This window comes from Leptodactylus fuscus, chromosome 2, assembly GCF_031893055.1.
Source record: "Leptodactylus fuscus isolate aLepFus1 chromosome 2, aLepFus1.hap2, whole genome shotgun sequence".
Classification (NCBI taxonomy): Eukaryota; Metazoa; Chordata; class Amphibia; order Anura; family Leptodactylidae; genus Leptodactylus; species Leptodactylus fuscus.
In genome coordinates this window covers 273,817,717-273,845,144 of record NC_134266.1, presented here as the reverse complement: position 1 = coordinate 273,845,144, position 27,428 = coordinate 273,817,717, and the positions used below count along the sequence as shown (strand labels likewise).

Here is a 27,428-nt window from a genome sequence, read left to right as displayed (position 1 = left end):
CTAGACTATTCGGCACCAATAACCATGTGGGCCATGCCAACTGAAATGGGTTGTACCCCTTATCCACAGGATTGGGGGCAACTTGCTAATCGGTGGGAGAACCACTGCAGGGACCCCCGCAGATCTTGACAACTGGAATGTTTTGCCCCCCGGTTGGTGCGCGCTGTGTGACCAGATGCTCCCATCAAAACTGGGGAGCAAAACATCTCAGTTCTCGAAATCCATGGGGTCCCTGTAGTGGTTCTCCCCCATTCCTATGGATAAGGGGTAAATTGCTGTGGCTGGATAACCCATTTCAGTTGGCATGAACTACATGGGTATCGGGCCGCATAGTCTAGCGGGGGGTCCTGTGGATCGGGGGTCATTTGCTGTGACTGGACAACCCCTTCTTTGTATCCTTCATCGAGCTACTTCTAACACATCTCACCCCTAACTCCTTGCTAGGGATGCCTTTGCCCTTAAACCCCCTCAGGTTTATCCCCCTCCCATCGCAAAAGTTGGCCAGTGACTATATTGTCCACTAAAGGGTTAAAGGTCGGCCATTCCAGCCTTTTCCAGTCCTCGTTGACGTCTCCTGATGGTCGGGCGCAGTGGTGACCTCACATGTGACTACCGAGGCCAGGATTACTATTTGGGAGTGTATATACGAAAAGATTGTTCCCAATGGAGCACCCCTTTAAATGTTATCCTTGAGTCTATGGACAGTGACTGGGGCAGAACATTTGGCGTGACCCAGCGCTTCTTTACATATGTGCCATAGAGGTCAATGTAAATATCTGCAGAAGGTGAAGGGGCAAACGTGGGTTCATGGCGGCGGGCGCGGTGTAGTCGGCGGTTTCCTAGCTCACCCTATGTTCCTTATAGCTGAGCTTTATACATTGTTGCAGTTTATTAGAATTATTTGCACATTTTTGTTCAGAAGATGACGTCATGTACTAAACACCCTGATATTATGTATCAGCAGGCCCCGCTGATGCCACACTCATAATGGCGGCCCGCCATGGACACAAAGCCCCGCCTACTCCCAGGCGATTGGCAGACCTTCAGCCTCTCCCATTGGCTGAAGGTTTCTGTTGCTATGGAGACAGGGCTTGGCAGTCGAGTGCTGCAGGGTTGGGCTGTGTGTTGTCTGTAGGGGCGGCGCTTCTCTATCAGGTGTGTGTGAGAGGTCACGGGAAGCGGCTCTTCTCTCGGCAGCGACGTCCCCGCTCCCCAGGCCGCCCCCTCCCGCCTCCCCCCGGCAGAGCCGCCACCACCACCCGATCCCGCAGCGATAGTCCTTGCTCCGGCCTCCGCCAACATGTCTTCGGGAGGAGACTTCGGAAATCCGCTGAGGAAATTCAAGCTGGTCTTCCTGGGAGAGCAGAGCGGTGAGTGAGAACGATCCGCGGGTCACATGACCCCCCCCCCAGACACCCCAATACTGGACTGTAACCCCAGACAGTGCTGATCCCCCCCCTCATGTCCCTAATAGTGCTCCCCCTTCTCATCCTTCTCCTGTTGCTAATAGTGCACCCCCTGATCCCCCCCCCCAACTCCTATCACTGGCAGTGCAGCCCTCTGATCTCCACCCCCCTCCTGTCACTAGCGCTGCACCCCCTGATCCCCCTCCTGTCACTAGCGCTGCACCCCCTGATCCCCCTCCTGTCACTAGTCCTGCACCCCCTGATCCCCCTCCTGTCACTAGTGCTGCACCCCCTGATCCCCCTCCTGTCACTAGTGCTGCACCCCCTGATCCCCCTCCTGTCACTAGTCCTGCACCCCCTGATCCCCCTCCTGTCACTAGCGCTGCACCCCCTGATCTGCACCCCCTGATCCCCCTCCTGTCACTAGTCCTGCACCCCCTGATCCCCCTCCTGTCACTAGCGCTGCACCCCCTGATCTCCACCCCCCTCCTGTCACTAGCGCTGCACCCCCTGATCTCCACCCCCCTCCTGTCACTAGTGCTGCACCCCCTGATCCCCCTCCTGTCACTAGTGCTGCACCCCCTGATCCCCCTCCTGTCACTAGTGCTGCACCCCCTGATCCCCCTCCTGTCACTAGTCCTGCACCCCCTGATCCCCCTCCTGTCACTAGTCCTGCACCCCCTGATCCCCCTCCTGTCACTAGTCCTGCACCCCCTGATCCCCCTCCTGTCACTAGTCCTGCACCCCCTGATCCCCCTCCTGTCACTAGCGCTGCACCCCCTGATCTCCACCCCCCTCCTGTCACTAGTGCTGCACCCCCTGATCCCCCTCCTGTCACTAGTGCTGCACCCCCTGATCCCCCTCCTGTCACTAGTGCTGCACCCCCTGATCCCCCTCCTGTCACTAGCGCTGCACCCCCTGATCCCCCTCCTGTCACTAGTCCTGCACCCCCTGATCCCCCTCCTGTCACTAGTCCTGCACCCCCTGATCCCCCTCCTGTCACTAGTGTTGCACCCCCTGATCCCCCTCCTGTCACTAGCGCTGCACCCCCTGATCCCCCTCCTGTCACTAGCGCTGCACCCCCTGATTCCCCCCCCCCCCAACTCCTATCACTGGCAGTGCACCCCCTGATCTCCACCCCCCTCCTGTCACTAGTCCTGCACCCCCTGATCCCCCTCCTGTCACTAGTCCTGCACCCCCTGATCCCCCTCCTGTCACTAGTCCTGCACCCCCTGATCCCCCTCCTGTCACTAGTCCTGCACCCCCTGATCCCCCTCCTGTCACTAGTGTTGCACCCCCTGATCCCCCTCCTGTCACTAGCGCTGCACCCCCTGATCCCCCTCCTGTCACTAGCGCTGCACCCCCTGATTCCCCCCCCCCCCCAACTCCTATCACTGGCAGTGCACCCCCTGATCTCCACCCCCCTCCTGTCACTAGTGCTGCACCCCCTGATCCCCCTCCTGTCACTAGCGCTGCACCCCCTGATCCCCCTCCTGTCACTAGCGCTGCACCCCCTGATCCCCCTCCTGTCACTAGTCCTGCACCCCCTGATCCCCCTCCTGTCACTAGTGCTGCACCCCCTGATCCCCCTCCTGTCACTAGTGCTGCACTCCCTGATCCTCCCTCCTGTCACTAGTCCTGCACCCCCTGATCCCCCTCCTGTCACTAGTGCTGCACCCCCTGATCCCCCTCCTGTCACTAGCGCTGCACCCCCTAATCCCCCTCCTGTCAATAGCGCTGCACCCCCTGATCCCCCTCCTGTCACTAGTGCTGCACCCCCTGATCCCCCTCCTGTCACTAGTCCTGCACCCCCTGATCCCCCTCCTGTCACTAGCGCTGCACCCCCTCTCATCCCCCTCCTGTCACTAGCGCTGCACCCCCTGATCCCCCTCCTGTCTCTAGCGCTGCACCCCCTGATCCCCCTCCTGTCACTAGTCCTGATCCCCCTCCTGTCACTAGCGCTGCACCCCCTGATCCCCCTCCTGTCACTAGCGCTGCACCCCCTGATCCCCCTCCTGTCACTAGCGCTGCACCCCCTGATCCCCCTCCTGTCACTAGTCCTGCACCCCCTGATCCCCCTCCTGTCACTAGTGCTGCACCCCCTGATCCCCCTCCTGTCACTAGCGCTGCACCCCCTGATCCCCCTCCTGTCACTAGCGCTGCACCCCCTGATCCCCCTCCTGTCACTAGCGCTGCACCCCCTGATCCCCCTCCTGTCACTAGCGCTGCACCCCCTGATCCCCCTCCTGTCACTAGTGCTGCACCCCCTAATCCCCCTCCTGTCAATAGCGCTGCACCCCCTGATCCCCCTCCTGTCACTAGTGCTGCACCCCTGATCCCCCTCCTGTCACTAGTCCTGCACCCCCTGATCCCCCTCCTGTCACTAGTCCTGCACCCCCTGATCCCCCTCCTGTCACTAGTCCTGCACCCCCTGATCCCCCTCCTGTCACTAGTCCTGCACCCCCTGATCCCCCTCCTGTCACTAGCGCTGCACCCCCTGATCCCCCTCCTGTCACTAGTGCTGCACCCCCTGATCCCCCCTCCTCCCGTCACTTGCATTGCACTCCCTGATCCTCCCTCATGTTACTAGTCTCTGTAGTCTCTGCTGTTTCATGGATCACACAATAGACCCCCTGACAGAGACCCCTCTTCCTCCCCTACCCCGGTGCTCCCTTGTTTGCCCGGTCGGCTCCCCTCACATGCCAGGGTTTGTTAGGCTGGAAGTGGCGAGGATCACATGACCGCTCCGACCAATCAGCAGTCACTGCTAATGATCTGGTAATACATGTGAGTGATGTCACTGATCCCTACTGCTTGTGGCCCGTTAAACCCCGGTCCGTACCACGGAGCATCAGGGATAGGTGAGGATGAATCTTTGCTGTTTTACACCCTCCCCGGCCTCAGCTGAGGTTTCTGAAATTTATGGACCGTTCCTTTAAGACTGTGATAGTGGCCGCTGCTGTAAATAATGTCCATCTGATGCTCCTCCTGGTACCCGCAGGTCCTCTGCCATACCCTTCACTGATAACCTCCACAATATACTCCTGCTGCTCCTCCTGTCATTCATAGGGTGCTCCTTCACCTTCCTCCTGTTACCTCTACCCCCTCCCCCCCCATTTACTTGCTGTTACCTGTAGTACCACCGCCTGATCTCCCTCCCATTGTAATACTTCTGTAGTGAACCTTAGACCCCACAACCCCCATCATCCTCTTATCAGATCCCGTCAGTCCCTGCCCCCTCCATATTTTCTAGCCATTCTTTTACCACTAACAGCTTGCGAATACTCGGCCCACTCCCACCTGACCTCGTGTGACCCCCGGCCCATCTCTAGGTCAGCCCTCCTCATCTTTACCTGCAATCGCCTATAGCTAGCACAATTGTCTCTAGTGACCCCTGTTACCTTACTCCCTCATTTATAGTAATCCTATTTATCTGCCGCTCTCGTCTCTAGTGACCCCCTTCATCTGCCGCCCTCGTCTCTAGTGACCCCCTTCATCTGCCGCCCTCGTCTCTAGTGACCCCCTTCATCTGCCGCCCTCGTCTCTAGTGACCCCCTTCATCTGCCGCCCTCGTCTCTAGTGACCCCCTTCACTTGCCGCCCTCGTCTCTAGTGACCCCCTTCACTTGCCGCCCTCGTCTCTAGTGACCCCCTTCATCTGCCGCCCTCGTCTCTAGTGACCCCCTTCATCTGCCGCCCTTGTCTCTAGTGACCCCCTTCATCTGCCGCCCTCGTCTCTAGTGACCCCCTTCACTTGCCGCCCTCGTCTCTAGTGACCCCCTTCATCTGCCGCCCTCGTCTCTAGTGACCCCCTTCATCTGCCGCCCTCGTCTCTAGTGACCCCCTTCACTTGCCGCCCTCGTCTCTAGTGACCCCCTTCACTTGCCGCCCTCGTCTCTAGTGACCCCCTTCACTTGCCGCCCTCGTCTCTAGTGACCCCCTTCACTTGCCGCCCTCGTCTCTAGTGACCCCCTTCACTTGCCGCCCTCGTCTCTAGTGACCCCCTTCACTTGCCGCCCTCGTCTCTAGTGACCCCCTTCACTTGCCGCCCTCGTCTCTAGTGACCCCCTTCACTTGCCGCCCCTTGTCCCTAGTGACCCCCTTCACCCGCCGCCCCTTGTCCCTAGTGACCCCCTTCACCCGCCGCCCCTTGTCCCTAGTGACCCCCTTCACCCACCCCCCTCGTCCCTAGTGACCTCCTTCACCCGCCACCCTCGTCCCTAGTGACCCCCTTTACCCGCTGCCCTTGTGTAATGACCCTCTTCCCCTGTCACTGTTATCTCTAGTACCCCCCCTCATCTGCCATGGTCCTGCATTTTTTGATTATTAGGTGGTGATGTATATAACATATGGCCATTTATAACGTATCCACTGTGGTATAGTAGAGTGAGTGTGTGTGATGTTCTGCAGCAGCTTGGGCTGATGTAACCATGTGATCTTCTGTGACCTCTCAGCCCTGCCATTAGTTTCTGCAGCAGCCGATCATTGTACATGACACCGACCTGTCACCTGTGTGTACGAGGCCGCAGGTTGTCGCACAGACACAATCAGTCTGCGGCGTCTCCGGGACTCTCAGAATTCATCATTTCTCTGATCAATTTCAATTTACTGCAACAATCAGCTGTGCAAATAGTGACCTGTCAGTGACAGCCTGCCATGTGCAGTCTATGGAAATTCTACGACTGGCCACATGGCTCCGATACTCAGTGCTGAGATTATATAGAAGGGGCGGCCGGATTATCCATGGTCAGATAATTCAGGTTGTGATGAACAGCAGAGAGAGATGGCATGGATTGTGATAGAATATGGCAGAACTTGTGTGTGGGCGGTGATGTGGTGGCCATGACGGGTGTGAGTATTATACCGGGGATTCATTACCTGATATGTGATAGATAAGTGATGGCATAAGGAGAAGAAATAAGACTCAAGTGCACTACTGTACTGATCCTGAGCTATAGCCTGTATTATACTCCAGAGCTGCGCTCACTATTCTGCTGGTGCAGTCACTGTGTACATACATTACTTATCCTGTATTATACTGCAGAGCTGCGCTCACTATTCTGCTGGTACAGTCACTGTGTACATACATTACATTACTTATCCTGTATTATACTCCACAGCTGCGCTCACTATTCTGCTGGTGCAGTCACTGTGTACATACATTACATTACTTATCCTGTATTATACTCCACAGCTGCGCTCACTATTCTGCTGGTACAGTCACTGTGTACATACATTACATTACTTATCCTGTATTATACTCCAGAGCTGCGCTCACTATTCTGCTGGTGCAGTCACTGTGTACATACATTACATTACTCATCCTGTATTATACTCCAGAGCTGCGCTCACTATTCTGCTGGTGCAGTCACTGTGTACATACATTACATTACTTATCCTGTTTTATACTCCAGAGCTGCGCTCACTATTCTGCTGGTACAGTCACTGTGTACATACATTACTTATCCTGTATTATACTCCAGAGCTGCGCTCACTATTCTGCTGGTACAGTCACTGTGTACATACATTACATTACTTATCCTGTATTATACTCCAGAGCTGCACTCACTATTCTGCTGGTACAGTCACTGTGTACATACATTACATTACTTATCCTGTATTATACTCCAGAGCTGCACTCACTATTCTGCTGGTACAGTCACTGTGTACATACATTACATTACTTATCCTGTTTTATACTCCAGAGCTGCACTCACTATTCTGCTGGTGCAGTCACTGTGTACATACATTACACTACTTATCCTGTATTATACTCCAGAGCTGCGCTCACTATTCTGCTGGTACAGTCACTGTGTACATACATTACATTACTTATCCTGTATTATACTCCAGAGCTGCGCTCACTATTCTGCTGGTGCAGTCACTGTGTACATACATTACATTACTTATCCTGTATTATACTCCAGAGCTGCGCTCACTATACTGCTGGTACAGTCACTGTGTACATACATTACATTACTTATCCTGTATTATACTCCAGAGCTGCACTCACTATTCTGCTGGTACAGTCACTGTGTACATACATTACATTACTTATCCTGTATTATACTCCAGAGCTGCACTCACTATTCTGCTGGTACAGTCACTGTGTACATACATTACATTACTTATCCTGTATTATACTCCAGAGCTGTGCTCACTATTCTGCTGGTGCAGTCACTGTGTACATACATTACATTATTTATCCTGTATTATACTCCAGAGCTGCGCTCACTATTCTGCTCTGGTATGTGGAGTATGTTGTGTGCAGGCTCTTGTGTCAGACACTTGGCATTCCTTGTATTGATCTTCATACAATCTTTCTTCTCTGGATTCAGCTGTTCTTCTTCTTCTTGAAGGATCTGACAAAAAGTACCAGCTGTGCTCCCATGTTACTCTATAACTCCTATGGGTAGAGCTAAGGCTTCATGTCTGTATGTTAACATTTGGCATTATGTGCCCTGCCCGGGTCATACAGTGTTGGCCAAAAGTATTGGCACCCCTGCAATTCTGTCAGATAATACTCATTTTCTTCCAGATTGCAATCACAAATTCTTTGGTATTTTTATCTTCATTTAATTTGTCTTCAATGGAAAACCACAAACATAAAAAAGGAGGTGGACAAAAGTATCGGCACTGTTTGAAAAATCATGTGATGCTTCTCTAATTTGTGTAATTAACAGCACCTGTTACTTACCTGAGGCACCTAACAGGTGGTGGCAGTAACTAAATCACACTTGCAGCCAGTTGAAATGGATTAAAGTTGACTCCACCTCTGTCCTGTGTCCTGTCCTGTGTCCTTGTGTGACCACATTGAGCATGGAGAAAAGAAAGAAGACCAAAGAACTGTCTGAGGACTTGAGAAGCAAAATTGTGAGGAAGCATGAGTAATCTCAAGGCTACAAGTCCATCTCCAAAGACCTGAATGTTCCTGTGTCTACCGTGCGCAGTGTCAGTAAGAAGTGTAAAGCCCATGGCACTGTGGCTAACCTCCCTAGATGTGGACGCAAAAGAAACATTGACGAGAGATTTCACCACAAGATTGTGCGGATGGCGGATAAAGAACCTCGACTAACATCCAAACAAGTCCAAGCTGCCCTGCAGTCCGAGGGTACAACAGTGTCACCCCGTACTATCCAGCGTCAGCGTCTGAATGAGAAGGGACTGTATGGTAGGAGACCCAGGAAGACCCCACTTCTTACCCACAGACAGAAGCCAGGCTGGAGTTTGCCAAAACTTACCTGAGAAAGCCAAAACCATTCTGGAAGAATGTTCTCTGGTCAGAGGAGACAAAAGTAGGAGAAGGCCTCAACATAGAGATTACAGGGAAAAAGAGAAGAAGACGCCCCCTACAGTCAGACATGGCGGAGGTCCCTGATGGTTTGGGGTTGCTTTGCTGCCTCTGGCACTGGACTGCTTGACCGTGTGCATGGCATTATGAAGTCTGAAGACGACCAACACATTGTGCAGCATCATGTAGGGCCCAGTGTGAGAAAGCGGGGTCTCCCTCAGAGGTCAGGGCTCTTCCAGCAGGACAATGACCCAAAACACACTTCAGGTCAGCACTAGAAAATGGTGGTGAGAGAAAGCCCTGGAGACTTGTAAAGTGGCAGCAATGAGTCCAGCCCTGAATCCCATAGAACACCTGTGGGGGAGGGGGAGAGAGCTCTTGGTGGCAGTTTGGAGAAGGCCCCCTTCACATCTCAGGGGGGACCGCGAGCAGGAGCCAAATAAGAAGGGTCTAAGATTCCAGCAGAGCCTTGTAAGAAACTCATTGCTGGTTAGCGGAAGCGGTTGTGCGCAGTTATTGTGTCTAAAGGTTGTGCGACCAAGTATTAGGCTGAGGGCGCCAATACTTCTGTCCGCACCAGTTCTGGAGTTTTGTGTAAAATGATCAATGATGTGACTTTTTTTCATTCTCTTTTGTGTTTTTTCAAGCAAAATAAATGAAGATATTACCAAAGAGTTTGTGCTTGTAATCATTATCTGGGGGACACCGAGGATTATCTGACAGAACTGCGGGGGGGGGGGGGGGGCAATACTTTTGGCCAACACTGTAGATAGTGAGTACAAATAACTGGGTGGAGGCTCAGGTGTGAGATTTTGGCTTGCCTTTTGGCTCACCAGTAATGTGCCCGCAGTGCCCCCTGGTGGCTGGTGTAGCATTGGCAGCAGTCCACTTTAGCATATCTTGTGCAATTCCTCTGGTCAGTCTGTCAGTGGCGCTAGAGGGCTGACTGCTTTTGTATTACGAATCTTTCACTTTTCCTGTGATGTCACATTCATGGTCACATGACTTTATCACAGCTCCTTCCCATTCCAGTGACCGAGGGTGAGCTGCAATACCAAGCACAGCCACTATACAGTGTACGGCGCTGTGCTCAGTAAGTCATACTCATTGTCACTCAGCTTTCCTAGAAAGAAATAAGATACGAAGATGAGTCAGCGCGACAGCGAACGTCCGGGCCCCTGAGACATCCAGGAAGCCGGGAGGAAGGGGATATGGCCCCCGGCCCAGTATAACCATTATATGTCCCTCCCTGTACTGGTACATTAGTGGCCCCCGGCCCGGTATAACCATTATATGTCTCCTGTGCTGGTACATTAGTGGCCCCCGGCCCGGTATAACCATTATATGTCTCCTGTACTGGTACATTAGTGGCCCCCGGCCCGGTATAACCATTATATGTCTCCTGTGCTGGTACATTAGTGGCCCCCGGCCCGGTATAACCATTATATGTCTCCTGTACTGGTACATTAGTGGCCCCCGGCCCGGTATAACCATTATATGTCTCCTGTACTGGTACATTAGTGGCCCCCGGGCCGGTATAACCATTATGTCTCCTGTACTGGTACATTAGTGGCCCCCGGGCCGGTATAACCATTATATGTCTCCTGTACTGGTACATTAGTGGCCCCCGGGCCGGTATAACCATTATATGTCTCCTGTGCTGGTACATTAGTGGCCCCCGGCCCGGTATAACCATTATATGTCTCCTGTGCTGGTACATTAGTGGCCCCCGGCCCGGTATAACCATTATATGTCTCCTGTACTGGTACATTAGTGGCCCCCGGCCCGGTATAACCATTATATGTCTCCTGTACTGGTACATTAGTGGCACCCGGCCCGGTATAACCATTATATGTCTCCTGTACTGGTACATTAGTGGCCCCCGGCCCGGTATAACCATTATATGTCTCCTGTGCTGGTACATTAGTGGCCCCCGGCCCGGTATAACCATTATATGTCTCCTGTGCTGGTACATTAGTGGCCCCCGGCCCGGTATAACCATTATATGTCTCCTGTACTGGTACATTAGTGGCACCCGGCCCGGTATAACCATTATATGTCTCCTGTGCTGGTACATTAGTGGCCCCCGGCCCGGTATAACCATTATATGTCTCCTGTACTGGTACATTAGTGGCCCCCGGCCCGGTATAACCATTATATGTCTCCTGTACTGGTACATTAGTGGCCCCCGGGCCCGGTATAACCATTATATGTCTCCTGTACTGGTACATTAGTGGCCCCTGGCCCGGTATAACCATTATATGTCTCCTGTACTGGTACATTAGTGGCCCCTGGCCCGGTATAACCATTATTCGGCCCCCAGGACTCTCCAGGCAGGATGTTGAGTTTCTCGGCCGGGGCTTGGGGGCCGATCAATAACTCTTGTGCTCTCAGATCTGCGCTCGGTGGTCTGGGCAGGTCCATAAATTACCCCCTAATGTACTGTAGTGGTGCTGAGCGGGGGCCGCCATATTGCCAGGGCCGGGGACTCTCCAGACACATGAATAGTTAATGTGGGGGGGGGGGGGGAGTCGCAGATTTCGTGTGTCTGTTCATGTCAGGTCTGTCTTGTAGGCTTGTGTCCGGGCGGGTCAGGTCTGAGGCCGGACTGTCTATTGTAGTGAATGGATAGAATAAGAGGAGGGGTCGTCTATCCTAATGGTTGGAATGCTTACCCTAAGCTGCTGGTCCATGAATAGTTAAACGGTGGTGGTGGGGGGTGGATCACGGATTTCATGGCTCATGTCACGTCAGTCATGTAGGATTGTGTCCAGTATAGCCCAGGTCTGAGGCCGGACTGTCTATTGTAGTGAACGGCCAGAATAAGAGGAAGGGTCGTGAGCTTCTGGTTCATGAATAGAATAACAGACCTGCAGTGACTACTGACACACAGCAGATCATGAGAAGTTAAGCTTCTGGGGTATATAGTGGTGCGGATCTGTATACCCCTCTAGCTGGATGTATATAGCAGCCATTAGCTTCGGCCTTCCAGTGTCTCTGAGCAACTTTTTGTACTGGAAAGACGTGTTTGTCTGCGAGCACGGTGAGGCGGACGTTACGTGTTCTGACAGCTGGGATGGGCAGCGCCGCCCCGTCGAGTTAGGAATCGCTTAATACTTGTCACCGCTGAGGGTTTGTTACAATGTGCCAGTCTGGGGTCAGGGGTGTTGTCTAGGCTTTACGCTTTTGGAACGGACCATCAGCCATGACAAGCTTAGTGCAACCTCGCCGCAGGCCTGCTATCCTCTAGGGCAGTGATGGCGAACCTATGGCACGCGTGCGGTCGCCCGGATCGCTCACCAACAGGGAATTCGGTACAGGATTCCCCGTTGATGAGCGATCACTGCCTTCAGTTGTATGTGCAAATGCACATACAGCTGAAAGCTGTCAGGGTAGGCCGCGGATCGCGCGACCGCGGCCTACACTGGCTGCAGAGTTTGACCTCTGCCCCGACGCGGGCGCGATGACGTCATCAGCGCCGCCAGTGACAAGAAGGTGGATGCCGGCGGCTCTTCAGGGGTGAGTATGAGAGTGGCTCACTGTGTATATGATGTTGGGGGGAGCGCTTATAATACTTGGTGGGGTGTATGATACTGGGGGGGAGTGTATGATACTGGGGGGGCTTATAATACTGGGTGGGGTGTATAATACTGGGGGAGTGTATAATACTGGGGGGGCTTATAATACTGGGTGGGGTGTATAATACTGGGGGGAGTGTATAATACTGGGGGGAGTGTATAATACTGGGGGAGTGTATAATACTGGGGGGGCTTATAATACTGGGTGGGGTGTATAATACTGGGTGGGGTGTATAATACTGGGGGGAGTGTATAATACTGGGGGAGTGTATAATACTGGGGGGAGTGTATAATACTGGGGGGAGTGTATAATACTGGGTGGGGTGTATAATACTGGGTGGGGTGTATAATACTGGGGGAGTGTATAATACTGGGGGGAGTGTATAATACTGGGGGGAGTGTATAATACTGGGGGGAGTGTATAATACTGGGGGGAGTGTATAATACTGGGGGGGCTTATAATACTGGGTGGAGTGTATAATACTGGGGGGAGTGTATAATACTGGGGGGAGTGTATAATACTGGGGGGGAGTGTATAATACTGGGGGGAGTGTATAATACTGGGGGGAGTGTATAATACTGGGGGGGCTTATAATACTGGGTGGGGTGTATAATACTGGGGGGGCTTATAATACTGGGTGGGGTGTATAATACTGGGTGGAGTGTATAATACTGGGGGGGCTTATAATACTGGGTGGGGTGTATAATACTGGGGGGGCTTATAATACTGGGTGGGGTGTATAATACTGGGTGGAGTGTATAATACTGGGGGGGCTTATAATACTGGGTGGAGTGTATAATACTGGGGGGAGTGTATAATACTGGGGGGAGTGTATAATACTGGGGGGAGTGTATAATACTGGGGGGGCTTATAATACTGGGTGGGGTGTATAATACTGGGGGGAGTGTATAATACTGGGGGGGCTTATAATACTGGGGGGAGTGTATAATACTGGGGGGGCTTATAATACTGGGGGGAGTGTATAATACTGGGGGAGTGTATAATACTGGGGGGAGTGTATAATACTGAGGGGGCTTATAATACTGGGGGGAGTGTATAATACTGGGGGAGTGTATAATACTGGGGGGAGTGTATAATACTGGGGGGAGTGTATAATACTGAGGGGGCTTATAATACTGGGGGAGTGTATAATACTGGGGGGAGTGTATAATACTGGGGGGAGTGTATAATACTGAGGGGGCTTATAATACTGGGGGGAGTGTATAATACTGGGGGAGTGTATAATACTGGGGGGGCTTATAATTCTGGGGTGGCTTATAATACTGGGGGGTGTACTAAAGAGCATATAATACTGGGGGGGGCCTATTTATAAGCACACAATACTGTGTGTGGATGCCACTGTGGAGCATATAATCCTGTGGGGGGGGGGACACCTACTGCGGAGCATATTACACTGGGGGGCTACTGTGGAGAATATAATATTGTGTGGTGGGCCCACTGCAGAGCATATAATACTGTCTGGGGTCCCCTCACTATTTATATCACACAGTATCTGTTTTATAGCAGACGTGATATTAGTACAGGATGTAAGAACATTGCACGGTCACTATAAAACAGATCCTGTGCGATGTAAATAGTGAAAATTAATTGTTCAAAGTACCAAATGCCGAGACCTTTACATTTCAGTACAACGTTGTTTGTATTATTGAAAGCTCTGTAAAGCCCCACATGACTGTAATTTTTGGTCAGTAACTGTCCGCAATTGTGGATCCGCATAGTATTAAGTCTATATTGTCGTGTTGGCACTCCGCGAAAATTTTGTGGGTTTTGGGTTGCAGTTTGGGCACTCGGTCTCTAAAAGGTTCGCCATCACTGCTCTAGGGTATCGCTGTATTCCAGAGTCTGGGAAAGCTGGGTGACCACCTATAACGGCGGCCATGTTGGGTCTAAGCAGTGTTTTCATGTGGGGGAGGCCCTGTAGATTCCTGGCTCTGCTCTCGGCCCTCGCTCACATGTAGGACAATGGGGTATAAATAATTCACGGTGGTAACGTGAGCGAGCCTGTGCTGTCCGAGACCCGATCCTGTGCGTTATACTGGGGGGGTCAGCCGGGTCGGGGGCGATTAAATTCCACCGCTCCTCCGAGGTCTGCAGGAGTCATCACGGCCTCTGTCATCAGGGATTTGCAGGGTGAGGACTGAGTTACGTCTTATGCATCTGGGATTGGCTGCCAGGAAGATCTGTGATCTATTGTCCTCCTATATTCCTACCACACATAGGGGGCGCTGTGTGATTGGACTCCTATTAGTAACATCACAAGCGTCACACGTTGTTTTGGGGGGTTTTTTTGCCTTCCTTGTATCTTCTGGACTTGCCATAGTGATGGGATGGGCCCCATTCCTTCACCTTCTAGCCTGGGAGAGTGACAAAAATCTGGAGCTCGGAGATGAGGACCCTCCCCCTCCCATAATTATTAGGTATCATCTGCCGTGTCGGCCCCGAACCAGTCCTGATACCAGCATTGTAGAGCCCAGACCTCAGAACACCCGTATGGCCTTACAAAAACCAACCTAAAACGCAGAGAGCAATAGTTATACTGCCACACTGAGGCTGCTAGTGGTACTGCACCTAAAAAACGCTACAGATTCTCCCATAACTAAAGACAATCTGCACAAAGGATAATGACTTGGTTAGAAAATGGAATCCGGTCCTGGCCTCGTCCCGCTCACACAGCTGCGGGGTCTGTTACAGTGTATCGGTGCGCTCAGATTGGAATATTTATTCTGCTGCTCTTGTTTAGGGGCCTTTGCAGCCATGGATGGACATTGCAACAATCTGCGGCTGTGCGGGGCCCGGTCATGGTGCACAGTGTCTGGTTATCTAGCTCCTATTAGTGATAAAGGGTCAGTGGCCTTCCATAATCTCACGGTGTACCCCTCCTCCACCCCGCCATGTGTCCGGAGTGCAGGGAGAGTATCAGCCATTGATCATGGGGCGTAGATCTCTATCATCCTGTATTGATCGTCTGGGATGTTTTGTAATGACCCCTAGACGAAGGACATGATATCATTAGGTTGTAATAGAGTTGGCTGATACCTGGGACAATAGCGTGCATGTGGCATATAGGCTGGGACATGTTGTCACTCATTCGTAGACCTGCCCAGCCCCTGCTGTCCCTTATTGGAAAATTAAGACAATAGGTGACTATTATAGTCAGACGGCAGCGGGGATGTGAAATTCCTCGCAGCTGCCCTTAGCCCCTTCATTACAGCGTAGTCCTCCCCTTACAATGGCTTATTCTCGGCCTGTGATTCTCAGGCTACAAGCTGGCACAGAACAATCCTTGGCCGGTGGATGGTGCAGGGTTTGATTACTCTTTCCTTATTGAGGTTGCAGGGGCTGCTGAGAGTAAATTCCCCTCCCTCCATGTTATATACATCGATACCAGCACTCCTCCCCTCCCCTTAGCACAGACATACAAAGATAACATGTTTATATCCATTAAGAATAATTGATACCAGTGATATGGCCATGTCTAGACCAGTGCGGGAAGCCTGGGGGGCAGGAGAGCGGATATGGACGTCTCCACTATGCGCTGCCCCTCGGGTATACCAGACAATTTATCTGTACTGCCCTGGTTGTTATAGGCTTATTACAGTGACCTGGAGTCACCCCGGCTGTGCCCCCCTGAGAGCGAGCGACGGGCAAGTTCAGGGTGATGTCAGGTCAATTCATTATATTAAATCCACAGCAAGAGTTCTACCGTAATAGTGCTCCGACCTCCATGGGGCAGGATGGATTAGGGCGTTGTATATGGTCAGGTATTACAGCACTAACAATACATCCCCCCGTCTCCATAGATGTCAGGTGCTCAGACCCAGCGGCCGCAGCTCATTGACTTATATTATGTGTAGAGGAAACGACTTCTATTCCCCACGAGCCGATAAATGTAAAGGCTGAAGTAAGCGCAAATGTACAGCGAGCTGCCTCAGCAAACCGCCCGGCGACAGCTCAGATTAATTATATATTGTTCCCGATAGAAAGTCGGATGCTGTATGAGACCTAAAATACCTGTAATAGTGCCAAACAGCCAGCTGCAGAACGAGACCAGAATATAACTACTACCGTATAATACTACTACTATGTACAAGAATATAACTGCTATAATACTGCACCTATGTACAAGAATATAACTACTATAATACTGCTCCTATGTACAAGAATATAACTACTATAATACTGCTCCTATGTACAAGAATATAACTACTATAATACTACTCCTATGTACAAGAATATAACTACTATAATACTGCTCCTATGTACAAGAATATAACTACTATAATACTGCTCCTATGTACAAGAATATAACTACTATAATACTACTCCTATGTACAAGAATATAACTACTATAATACTACTCCTATGTACAAGAATATAACTGCTATAATACTACTCCTATGTACAAGAATATAACTACTATATTACTGCTCCTATATACAAGAATATAACTACTATAATACTACCTCCTATGTACAAGAATATAACTACTATAATACTACTCCTATGTACAAGAATATAACTGCTATAATACTGCTCCTATATACAAGAATATAACTGCTATAATACTACCTCCTATGTACAAGAATATAACTACTATAATACTGCTCCTATGTACAAGAATATAACTGCTATAATACTACTCCTATGTACAAGAATATAACTACTATAATACTACTCCTATGTACAAGAATATAACTGCTATAATACTGCTCCTATGTACAAGAATATAACTACTATAATACTGCTCCTATGTACAAGAATATAACTACTATAATACTGCTCCTATGTACAAGAATATAACTACTATAATACTGCTCCTATATACAAGAATATAACTACTATAATACTACTACTATGTACAAGAATATAACTGCTATAATACTACTCCTATGTACAAGAATATAACTACTATATTACTGCTCCTATGTACAAGAATATAACTACTATAATACTGCTCCTATGTACAAGAATATAACTACTATATTACTGCTCCTATATACAAGAATATAACTACTATATTACTGCTCCTATATACAAGAATATAACTACTATAATACTACCTCCTATGTACAAGAATATAACTACTATAATACTACTCCTATGTACAAGAATATAACTACTATAATACTGCTCCTATGTACAAGAATATAACTACTATAATACTACTCCTATGTACAAGAATATAACTACTATAATACTACTCCTATGTACAAGAATATAACTACTATAATACTACCTCCTATGTACAAGAATATAACTACTATAATACTGCCCCTATGTACAAGAATATAACTACTATAATACTACCTCCTATGTACAAGAATATAACTACTATAATACTACTCCTATGTACAAGAATATAACTACTATAATACTACCTCCTATGTACAAGAATATAACTACTATAATACTACTCCTATGTACAAGAATATAACTACTATAATACTACCTCCTATGTACAAGAATATAACTACTATAATACTACTCCTATGTACAAAAATATAACTACTATAATACTACTACTATGTACAAGAATATAACTACTATAATACTACTACTATGTACAAGAATATAACTACTATAATACTACTCCTATGTATAAGAATATAACTACTATAATACTACCTCCTATGTACAAGAATATAACTACTATAATACTACTCCTATATACAAGAATATAACTACTATAATACTACCTCCTATGTACAAAAATATAACTACTATAATACTACTACGTACAAGAATATAACTACTATAATACTACTCCTATGTACAAGAATATAACTACTATAATACTACTCCTATGTATAAGAATATAACTACTATAATACTACCTCCTATGTACAAGAATATAACTACTATAATACTACTCCTATGTATAAGAATATAACTACTATAATACTACCTCCTATGTACAAGAATATAACTACTATAATACTGCTCCTATGTACAAGAATATAACTACTATAATACTGCTCCTATGTACAAGAATATAACTACTATAATACTACCTCCTATGTACAAGAATATAACTACTATAATACTGCTCCTATGTACAAGAATATAACTACTATAATACTACTCCTATGTACAAGAATATAACTACTATAATACTACTCCTATATTTGTGTATGATCTTTATTAGTACTATTGTGTTGCGGTGTCTTTTATCCTCTCGGTGCGGTTGTATCTCGCAGTTCTTAGCCTTTGGCTCCTCTTCACACGTGGCAGTATATTTACACGTCAGATTACTGTCTCCTCTGTCTCTTTCTCTGTCAGGATCTCTCCGCTCTGTTGGAGACTGTTTACACCTCATTTCTTACTACTATGTGTGTAGATCAGGTTTGTGCTGCTTAGTATGGCAGTAATATAATCAGGTGATGTCATAGTATAAGACGCAGTCGGTGACATCACTAGTGCAGATATATTTCCTGTTCTTCATATAACATCTCCTTTTTCCTTTTTTTTTCTTCCAGTTGGAAAAACTTCTCTGATCACGAGGTTCATGTATGACAGTTTCGACAACACCTACCAGGTACGATATGGGGGCTCTTAAAGGGATAGGCCACTAGGATCCCCCCAAATTGATAGTACGATTTTTAAATTTGTGTATTTTTTTTTTTTTTTTTTTTTTTTTAACTTTTTCCTTGGTTATTTCTTCTCAGGCCACAATTGGCATCGACTTCTTATCAAAGACCATGTACCTGGAGGACCGAACAGTAAGTAACATTTCACCAGGGGAGGCGCTCTAGCTCACATCCCCCCACGCCCTCCCTGTACTCCTTTAAAGGGATCCTATCATTTAGATGACATTTCTTTCTAAGTACCATGTTGGAATAGCCTTAAGAAAGGCTATTCTTCTCCTACCTTTCGTTGTCTTCTCCGTGCCGCCGTTCGCCTACGATCCCGGTTCTTGTCGGTATGTAAATTTTCTCTCTCGCAGCATTGGGGGCGGGCCCCAGCGCTTAGACAGCACTGGGGGCGGCCCCAATGCTGCCGTCGCCTCCATCTTCTTCAGGAACGGCCTCTTCATTCTCTTCTTCCAGCGGTGTCTTCTTACTTCTAGGCCTCGGGCAGAGCAGACTGCGCATGCCCACAGGCCCCGAGAAAATGGCCGCTTACAGTACTATGCAAGCGGCCATTTTTTTGTGGTCTATGGACATGCGCAGTCTGCTCTGCCCAAGGCCAGAGGCCTTAGATGTTACAAGCTACCGCCAGGAGAAGAGGCTGAAGATGATGCTGCTGAAGAAGAGGCGGCGCTGGAGAGTTCTCTCGCAGCATTGGGGACGCCCCCAGTGCTGCGAGAGAGCTAATTTACATACCGACAAGATCTGCATGCACAGTCTGCTCTGCCCAAGGCCAGAAGACTTAGAAGTTACAAGCCACCGCCGGAAGAAGAGGCTGAAGAGGCGGTGCTGGAGAGAGTTCTCTCGCAGCATTGGGGACGCCCCCAGTGCTGTCTAAGCGCTGGGGCCCGCCCCCAGTGCTGCTAGAGAGATAATTTACATACCGACGGCGGCACAAAGAAGATAACGAAAGGTAGGAGAAGAATAGGCTTTCTTAAGGCTATTCCAACGTGGTACTTAGAAAAAATGTCATCTGACTGATAGGATCCCTTTAAGGGTTGGCGTGGGCAGTACATCACGGCGGTGATCCGAGGCGAGCGTCCGCTCTTTGCCCTCCTTGCTGATTGTCTTCCATCCACAGATCAGATTGCAGCTCTGGGATACGGCGGGACAGGAACGATTCCGCAGCCTGATCCCCAGTTACATCCGCGACTCCGCAGCCGCCGTAGTAGTTTACGATATAACAAGTAGGTATTCCAGCTGGCAGCCTTTTTGACGGTGTGTTTGTTTTTTCTCTCCCCTCCCCCCCTTTCTTTGCTGTGCCGGCCTCCCCCCACTTGTTAGGTCCGGCTGCAGCTCTGGGACACAGCAGGTCAGGAGCGGTTCAGGAGTTTGATCCCTAGCTACATCCGAGACTCCACTGTGGCTGTTGTTGTTTATGATATCACAAGTGAGTGTGGACGAGAACGTCTTCGCCTTTCCTATAATGTCGTCTGGTGGTGTCACCGCAGCGCACATCTGGTTATAACGGACCATCCCTCTGGGAAGGAGGCGGGGTTGTCTTTTTGTTGTCAGACCCGCCTCCTCTTACCCCTGACTCTCTATAGGCCATCAGATGAAGGTCTGAACTGAGCGTGACTATTTTTTACATAAGACACGCCCCTAACCCCGCCCAGTGTTGCTTGTGCCCCCCTATATAGTCTTGTCCCTTTGACCCCATCCAGTTGTGCCGGTGCACTGGTGGCCCCCGTAGTGTCCTGTAGAAGGTAAATCCCCCCCACTCAATATAGTACACCCTTAATGGCCTCCACTGGGTTCAATGCCCCAACACAACCCCCTAGTGGCGACCCTCTGCCAACCTACAGGGGATGTGTCACCGAACCCCAGCATGTTCTTCCTTGCACCTCTATACAGTTTGATCTCCTGACCCTGGTGCAGTACCCCTGCTATGGTGCAGGGGGCGCCTTCCGCTCTAGCTCCCAACGTGAAGGAAGAAAACGGTCTCCCTAGTGCCACCTGCAGGTTCTGTAGAGAAGCTAATTTGCATACGTTTCCCAGAAAGCATTGCCTGTCATCTGGATCTCCTCAAGGAGTGACCATACTGTAGGGACGACGTCAGCTGATGGCGGATCTCAGCCCCCCTCCCCCCCCCCCAGTCTGACCAGTATGGAGGGTTATACAGCACTTGACATACCATACATAGCGGCCACTATTCCCAGTGAGCTCGGCTACACCCTGTAGACCGATCGGTAGCGGGGGAGGGAACGTAGAATTAACTCCAGTCACCCCGTAATTTTAGAAGTGGTTTGATGTCTTGTGTGCGGCTGACGCTAATAACACCTTTACTAACTATACTGGTCCCAGTCATGGAGGTGGCGGTATTCACCGGGTCCTGTCTGGTGTCCATCACATCTGTTCCCATTCCGTGCATGCACAGTGTAGGCATCTGCCTTGTCATACCCTTTAAGTGTAGGTTTTAAAGGATCAGACCAACGTGATAGCGCCATACCAGTTCTCAGGTTGTGTGTGGTACTGCATCCCAGCCTATTATACCTATATGGGGCTCAGTTGTAATACCACTGACCGTTGTGGCGCTATCTCTGGAAGAAATATGAGGTTCCTGCGCTCTCCAGGAGGGGGCGTCTGTGGGCTCTTTCTCTCTTGTGAACTGCTTTACTGCAATGCCGTAAACAAAACTTTGCACCTAAGTTGCATTTAGGCGTTTTAGACATTGGACTTCTCGCCCTCTGATGCCCGTGCTCTTGTGTATTAGGGGTCGGTCCGTATATTATAGGATAGATAGCAATAGATACAGACTTGTTTAGTAAGGAGTCTGATGGGCGGGGCTTACATCTTCAGCTCCATTTAGGGAGCATTTTTACTGGATAGAATTGCGCCCCCTAGTCTATTCTTGATAGGGTGTTGTACAGATATTCTAATCTAAAGCCGATCTTATCTGATGGTGCCTTCCCTTAAAGGGGTCTCTCCTGGTAGGATGCCTTTAACGGTTCAGCAGCCCCAGGTCCTCTTTATGATGTAGCTGTCGGTCTCCATGGTCCGTTATAAGTAGATAGCGCTGTGCGGTGCGTGCATGTCGTTTGCTTGCTTACTGTGCCACGTTGTGTCTTGCACGTTTCACTGTTGTGCATGTTCTGTGTTCGCAATGTGCTGACGTGTCCATGTGTCGTCCTGTACCCCATGTGTCTGTAACCCACTATTACATCATCACCCCGACCAGAGACCTCGGCCTAATCACTACATGTGCGAGTCCCCGCAGATTCATCCCAGAGCTCTAGTGGGACGTCTCCTGCAGCAGCAAGTAGATTTACAGGGAGACTGCGCCCAAAATAAGGAGGTCAGGCCGAAGAAGAATGTCCTACTAATAGCCCAATACAGGGTAATGCACACAGTGATGTCACAGTACAGAGATAATACACACAGTGATGTCACAGTACAGGATAATACACACAGTGATGTCACAGTACAGGATAATACACACAGTGATGTCACAGTATAGAGATAATACACACAGTGATGTCACAGTACAGGATAATACACACAGTGATGTCACAGTACAGGATAATACACACAGTGATGTCACAGTACAGGATAATACACACAGTGATGTCACAGTATAGAGATAATACACACAGTGATGTCACAGTACAGAGATAATACACACAGTGATGTCACAGTACAGAGATAATACACACAGTGATGTCACAGTACAGAGATAATACACACAGTGATGTCACAGTACAGGATAATACACACAGTGATGTCATAGTACAGGATAATACACACAGTGATGTCACAGTACAGGATAATACACACAGTGATGTCACAGTACAGAGATAATACACACAGTGATGTCACAGTACAGGATAATACACACAGTGATGTCACAGTACAGGGATAATACACACAGTGATGTCACAGTACAGAGATAATACACACAGTGATGTCACAGTACAGGATAATACACACAGTGATGTCACAGTACAGAGATAATACACACAGTGATGTCACAGTACAGGGATAATACACACAGTGATGTCACAGTACAGGATAATACACACAGTGATGTCACAGTACAGAGATAATACACACAGTGATGTCACAGTACAGAGATAATACACACAGTGATGTCACAGTACAGAGATAATACACACAGTGATGTCACAGTACAGAGATAATACACACAGTGATGTCACAGTACAGAGATAATACACACAGTGATGTCACAGTACAGAGATAATACACACAGTGATGTCACAGTACAGGATAATACACACAGTGATGACACAGTACAGTATAATATGCAGTATAATACTGTAGCGCAGTTGTTACACACATAGTCACAATGTACATTATGACATCACATCCAGGTATAATGACCATATGATGTTATATCACAGGTAGTGCAAAAATCCTCCCTGCAGTGGACAGAATTCACATGTCGGTTTGACTATTGGGCTCGGTAGTAAATTGGGGCAGCATTTGATAAATCCCATAGTCCTCACTAACTCCACCTTCTGTCTGTGCTGCTGTGTCTGCCGTACACCCCTCCCCCCAGTATACGGCTCAGATAAGTTCTTCGGGTTTGTCTCGTGTCAGGTTTTGTAGTTGTTTCTATTTGGAGCAGCAGAGTTGTGAGTGCAGCTCTGGAGTATATCGGCTACATGCAGGTTGCGTCTCAGGATCTCATCCCTTAGGATATTAGGGGTCCTCACTCGCGTCTTTATATTGGGGTCTCGTGGTCACAGCAGTTGCCCCATCGTCTGGATTCTGTGCATTAATCTTTAACCCTTCTGTTTCCCATCAGATGTGAACTCATTCCAACAAACGACAAAATGGATCGATGATGTCAGGACGGAGCGGGGGAGTGATGTCATCATCATGCTAGTGGGGAATAAAACAGATCTTGCTGACAAAAGGTAAAGGGCTCGGGGTGAATACGGGCGGCATGGTGTCTGAGGTTCGATGATGTCATCAGCCACGTCTGACATCACCACTGAAGAACACAACCCTAGACCCATGTCTGTATCAGGAGGGCTGTGGTGTCTAGTAACATGAAGTATCTTGTGCTCCGTCTTCAGGCAAGTGTCCATCGAGGAAGGAGAGAGGAAAGCCAAGGAGCTGAATGTAATGTTTATTGAGACCAGCGCCAAAGCCGGATACAATGTAAAACAGGTGAGCTGGGACTGCACATGCCGTGTATACAACTGCTGTGTCTGCACCCACATCTACATTTACTTTTCCATGGACTCACCTGTGACTGTTCCTGTGTCTTCCAGCTCTTCAGACGCGTTGCAGCCGCTCTACCTGGTATGGAAAGCTCACAGGACAAGAGTAGAGAAGACAGTATCCTTTATATACCCCAATGCTTCATGTACTGGGGAGATCGTATAGGATAAAGCGTAGCTGATTTTGATAGTTATTATGTATGATCCACACAGCGCCCCCTAAGAATATAACTACTATAATACCGCCCCTATATAATATGACTACTGTAATACTGCCCCTATATAATATATAACTACTATAATACTGCTCCTATGTACAAGAATATAACTACTATAATACTACTCCTATATACAAGAATATAACTACTATAATACTACCTCCTATGTACAAGAATATAACTACTATAATACTGCTCCTATGTACAAGAATATAACTACTATAATACTACTCCTATCTACAAGAATATAACTACTATAATACTGCCCCCTATGTACAAGAATATAACTACTATAATACTACTCCTATGTACAAGAATATAACTACTATAATACTGCCCCCTATGTACAAGAATATAACTACTATAATACTGCTCCTATGTACAAGAATATAACTACTATAATACTGCTCCTATGTACAAGAATATAACTACTATAATACTACTCCTATGTACAAGAATATAACTACTATAATACTGCTCCTATGTACAAGAACATAACTACTATAATACTGCTCCAATGTACAAGAATATAACTACTATAATACTGCTCCTATGTACAAGAATATAACTACTATAATACTACTCCTATGTACAAGAATATAACTACTATAATACTACCTCCTATGTACAAGAATATAACTACTATAATACTACTCCTATGTACAAGAATATAACTACTATAATACTACCTCCTATGTACAAGAATATAACTACTATAATACTGCTCCTATGTACAAGAATATAACTACTATAATACTGCTCCTATGTACAAGAATATAACTACTATAATACTGCCCCCTATGTACAAGAATATAACTACTATAATACTGCCCCCTATGTACAAGAATATAACTACTATAATACTGCTCCTATGTACAAGAATATAACTACTATAATACTACTCCTATGTACAAGAATATAACTACTATAATACTGCTCCTATGTACAAGAACATAACTACTATAATACTGCTCCTATGTACAAGAATATAACTACTATAATACTGCTCCAATGTACAAGAATATAACTACTATAATACTGCTCCTATGTACAAGAATATAACTACTATAATACTACCTCCTATGTACAAGAATATAACTACTATAATACTGCTCCTATGTACAAGAATATAACTACTATAATACTACTCCTATGTACAAGAATATAACTACTACAATACTGCTCCTATGTACAAGAATATAACTACTATAATACTACCTCCTATGTACAAGAATATAACTACTATAATACTGCTCCTATGTACAAGAATATAACTACTATAATACTGCTCCTATGTACAAGAATATAACTACTATAATACTGCTCCTATGTACAAGAATATAACTACTATAATACTACCTCCTATGTACAAGAATATAACTATTATAATACTGCTCCTATGTACAAGAATATAACTACTATAATACTACCTCCTATGTTCAAGAATATAACTACTATAATACTGCTCCTATGTACAAGAATATAACTACTATAATACTACCTCCTATGTACAAGAATATAACTACTATAATACTGCTCCTATGTACAAGAATATAACTACTATAATACTGCTCCTATGTACAAGAATATAACTACTATAATACTACTCCTATGTACAAGAATATAACTACTATAATACTACCTCCTATGTACAAGAATATAACTACTATAATACTGCTCCTATGTACAAGAATATAACTACTATCATACTGCTCCTATATAATATGACTTATGTAATACCGCCCCTATATAAATATGACTACTATAATACTGCCCCTATATAATATGACTACTATAATACTGCCCCTATATAATATAACTACTATAGTACTGCCCCTATATAATATAACTACTATAATACTGCCCCTATATAATATAACTACTATAATACCGCCCCTATATAATATATAACTACTATAATACTGCCTCTGTGGTCAGAAGTTCAAAAATTTAATGAAAAACCAATTTGATTTATAGAAATGTCTAATTTGTGGTCAGATCTGCGGGCGGTATAGTTTGTGGACATTACACTGATACCGCGGCTCTGATGATGACAGTGGTGTAGATGAGAGGAGTGTGTTATGTGGCGGTAATTGGGGTGAGCTTGGGGTTGTGTTTGAAGCCTTTCTATCTGACGGTGATTGATCTCTCGCTGTCTGGGATTTTCGTCTGCTGGGGTGAGTTTGTCGTGTCCTCCCTATAATAGGATGGTATATAGCAGTATATCTGCCGCTCACAGAACATGATGGGGCGGTAGATAAAAGCTGTCTCCAAATCCTATTGTTGTTCCATCTGTTGTGTGTTGCTGTTGTCAGGTGCCTGCAGGTGGCGATGTTACGTATTCTTTGTATCCCTTCCGATCGATCGCCTTTGATCACATTATAACCCGTTGATTGTGTTTTCTTTAACCGTTTCCTCCCCAGTGATAGACATCAAACTGGAAAAGCCTCAGGAAGCTCCTGTCAGTGAAGGCGGCTGCTCCTGTTAGTCTCCCGCTTCCTCCAGGTCTCCTTCGTCAGAACCTTCACTACTACTTCTCTCCCTCCTCCCCCTCCCCTCTCCCCATTAACTCTTCATTAACCGCAGTGTGACTATGGGCTCCCCCTCTCACCTGTCCATGGCTGGCTCCGCCGGATCATTAATGATATATATAAATCTATACAGTGTCTTCATTATTTAAATGAATCTAATGGTATCAAGAAAAACAATCTGCCTGTTCTTGTTCACATCGCCCCCTGGTGGTGAATGGCGGCATTGCAGGACGCCGTCCATGGCCACGAAGACTCGCATTGATGGGAGATACCACTTGTACGCCACGGGCGCCTCCATTTTATGGGCCATACCAGTAGCCCGGCGGAGGCATGAGGCAGCACCGGCCTCGCACCTCGGCCAGGTGGAGACACTAATGTCATTGACAGGCAGGTACGGCCCACAAAAACGGGCGCCCCTCTGTGCGTGGGTTTCAGGGGGCGTGGTCACCGTTTTATATTGCAGCATGTTCCTGCTTCCGAGGTGTGAATTGCTGCTTATCATTTTATTAACTTTTTTTTTTTTGTTCGTTTTTTTTTTTTTTAAATAAAGTTTAAATAATGCACTTTGTAA

The 27,428-nt window shown here is 47.5% G+C and overlaps 1 protein-coding gene across 2 annotated transcripts; it reads left to right on the top strand.

Annotated features, from left to right (window-relative positions):
- The first annotated feature begins 1,147 nt into the window (after positions 1–1,147).
- Positions 1,148–27,428, top strand: RAB6A (RAB6A, member RAS oncogene family). Of its 2 annotated transcripts, none has more exons than XM_075266314.1 (8): positions 1,148–1,370; positions 18,773–18,831; positions 18,962–19,015; positions 20,207–20,312; positions 23,688–23,799; positions 23,962–24,055; positions 24,160–24,226; positions 26,750–27,428. In XM_075266314.1, the coding sequence occupies exons 1-8, from the start codon at positions 1,301–1,303 to the stop codon at positions 26,812–26,814; spliced, it is 627 nt and encodes a 208-aa protein (XP_075122415.1). In that variant the 5' UTR covers positions 1,148–1,300; the 3' UTR covers positions 26,815–27,428. The 2 variants fall into 2 exon arrangements, with proteins under 2 accessions (XP_075122415.1, XP_075122414.1); XM_075266313.1 differs by lacking the exon at positions 20,207–20,312 and adding an exon at positions 20,004–20,109.

Bases quoted from the DNA above. Each gene is read 5' to 3' on its own strand.
- RAB6A (XM_075266314.1), top strand. From the start codon at position 1,301: ATGTCTTCGGGAGGAGACTTCGGAAATCCGCTGAGGAAATTCAAGCTG. The intron at 20,313-23,687 runs GTGAGTGTGGAC...GTTTCCCATCAG, and splicing joins TGTTGTTTATGATATCACAA to ATGTGAACTCATTCCAACAA. The intron at 24,056-24,159 runs GTGAGCTGGGAC...TGTGTCTTCCAG, and splicing joins CCGGATACAATGTAAAACAG to CTCTTCAGACGCGTTGCAGC.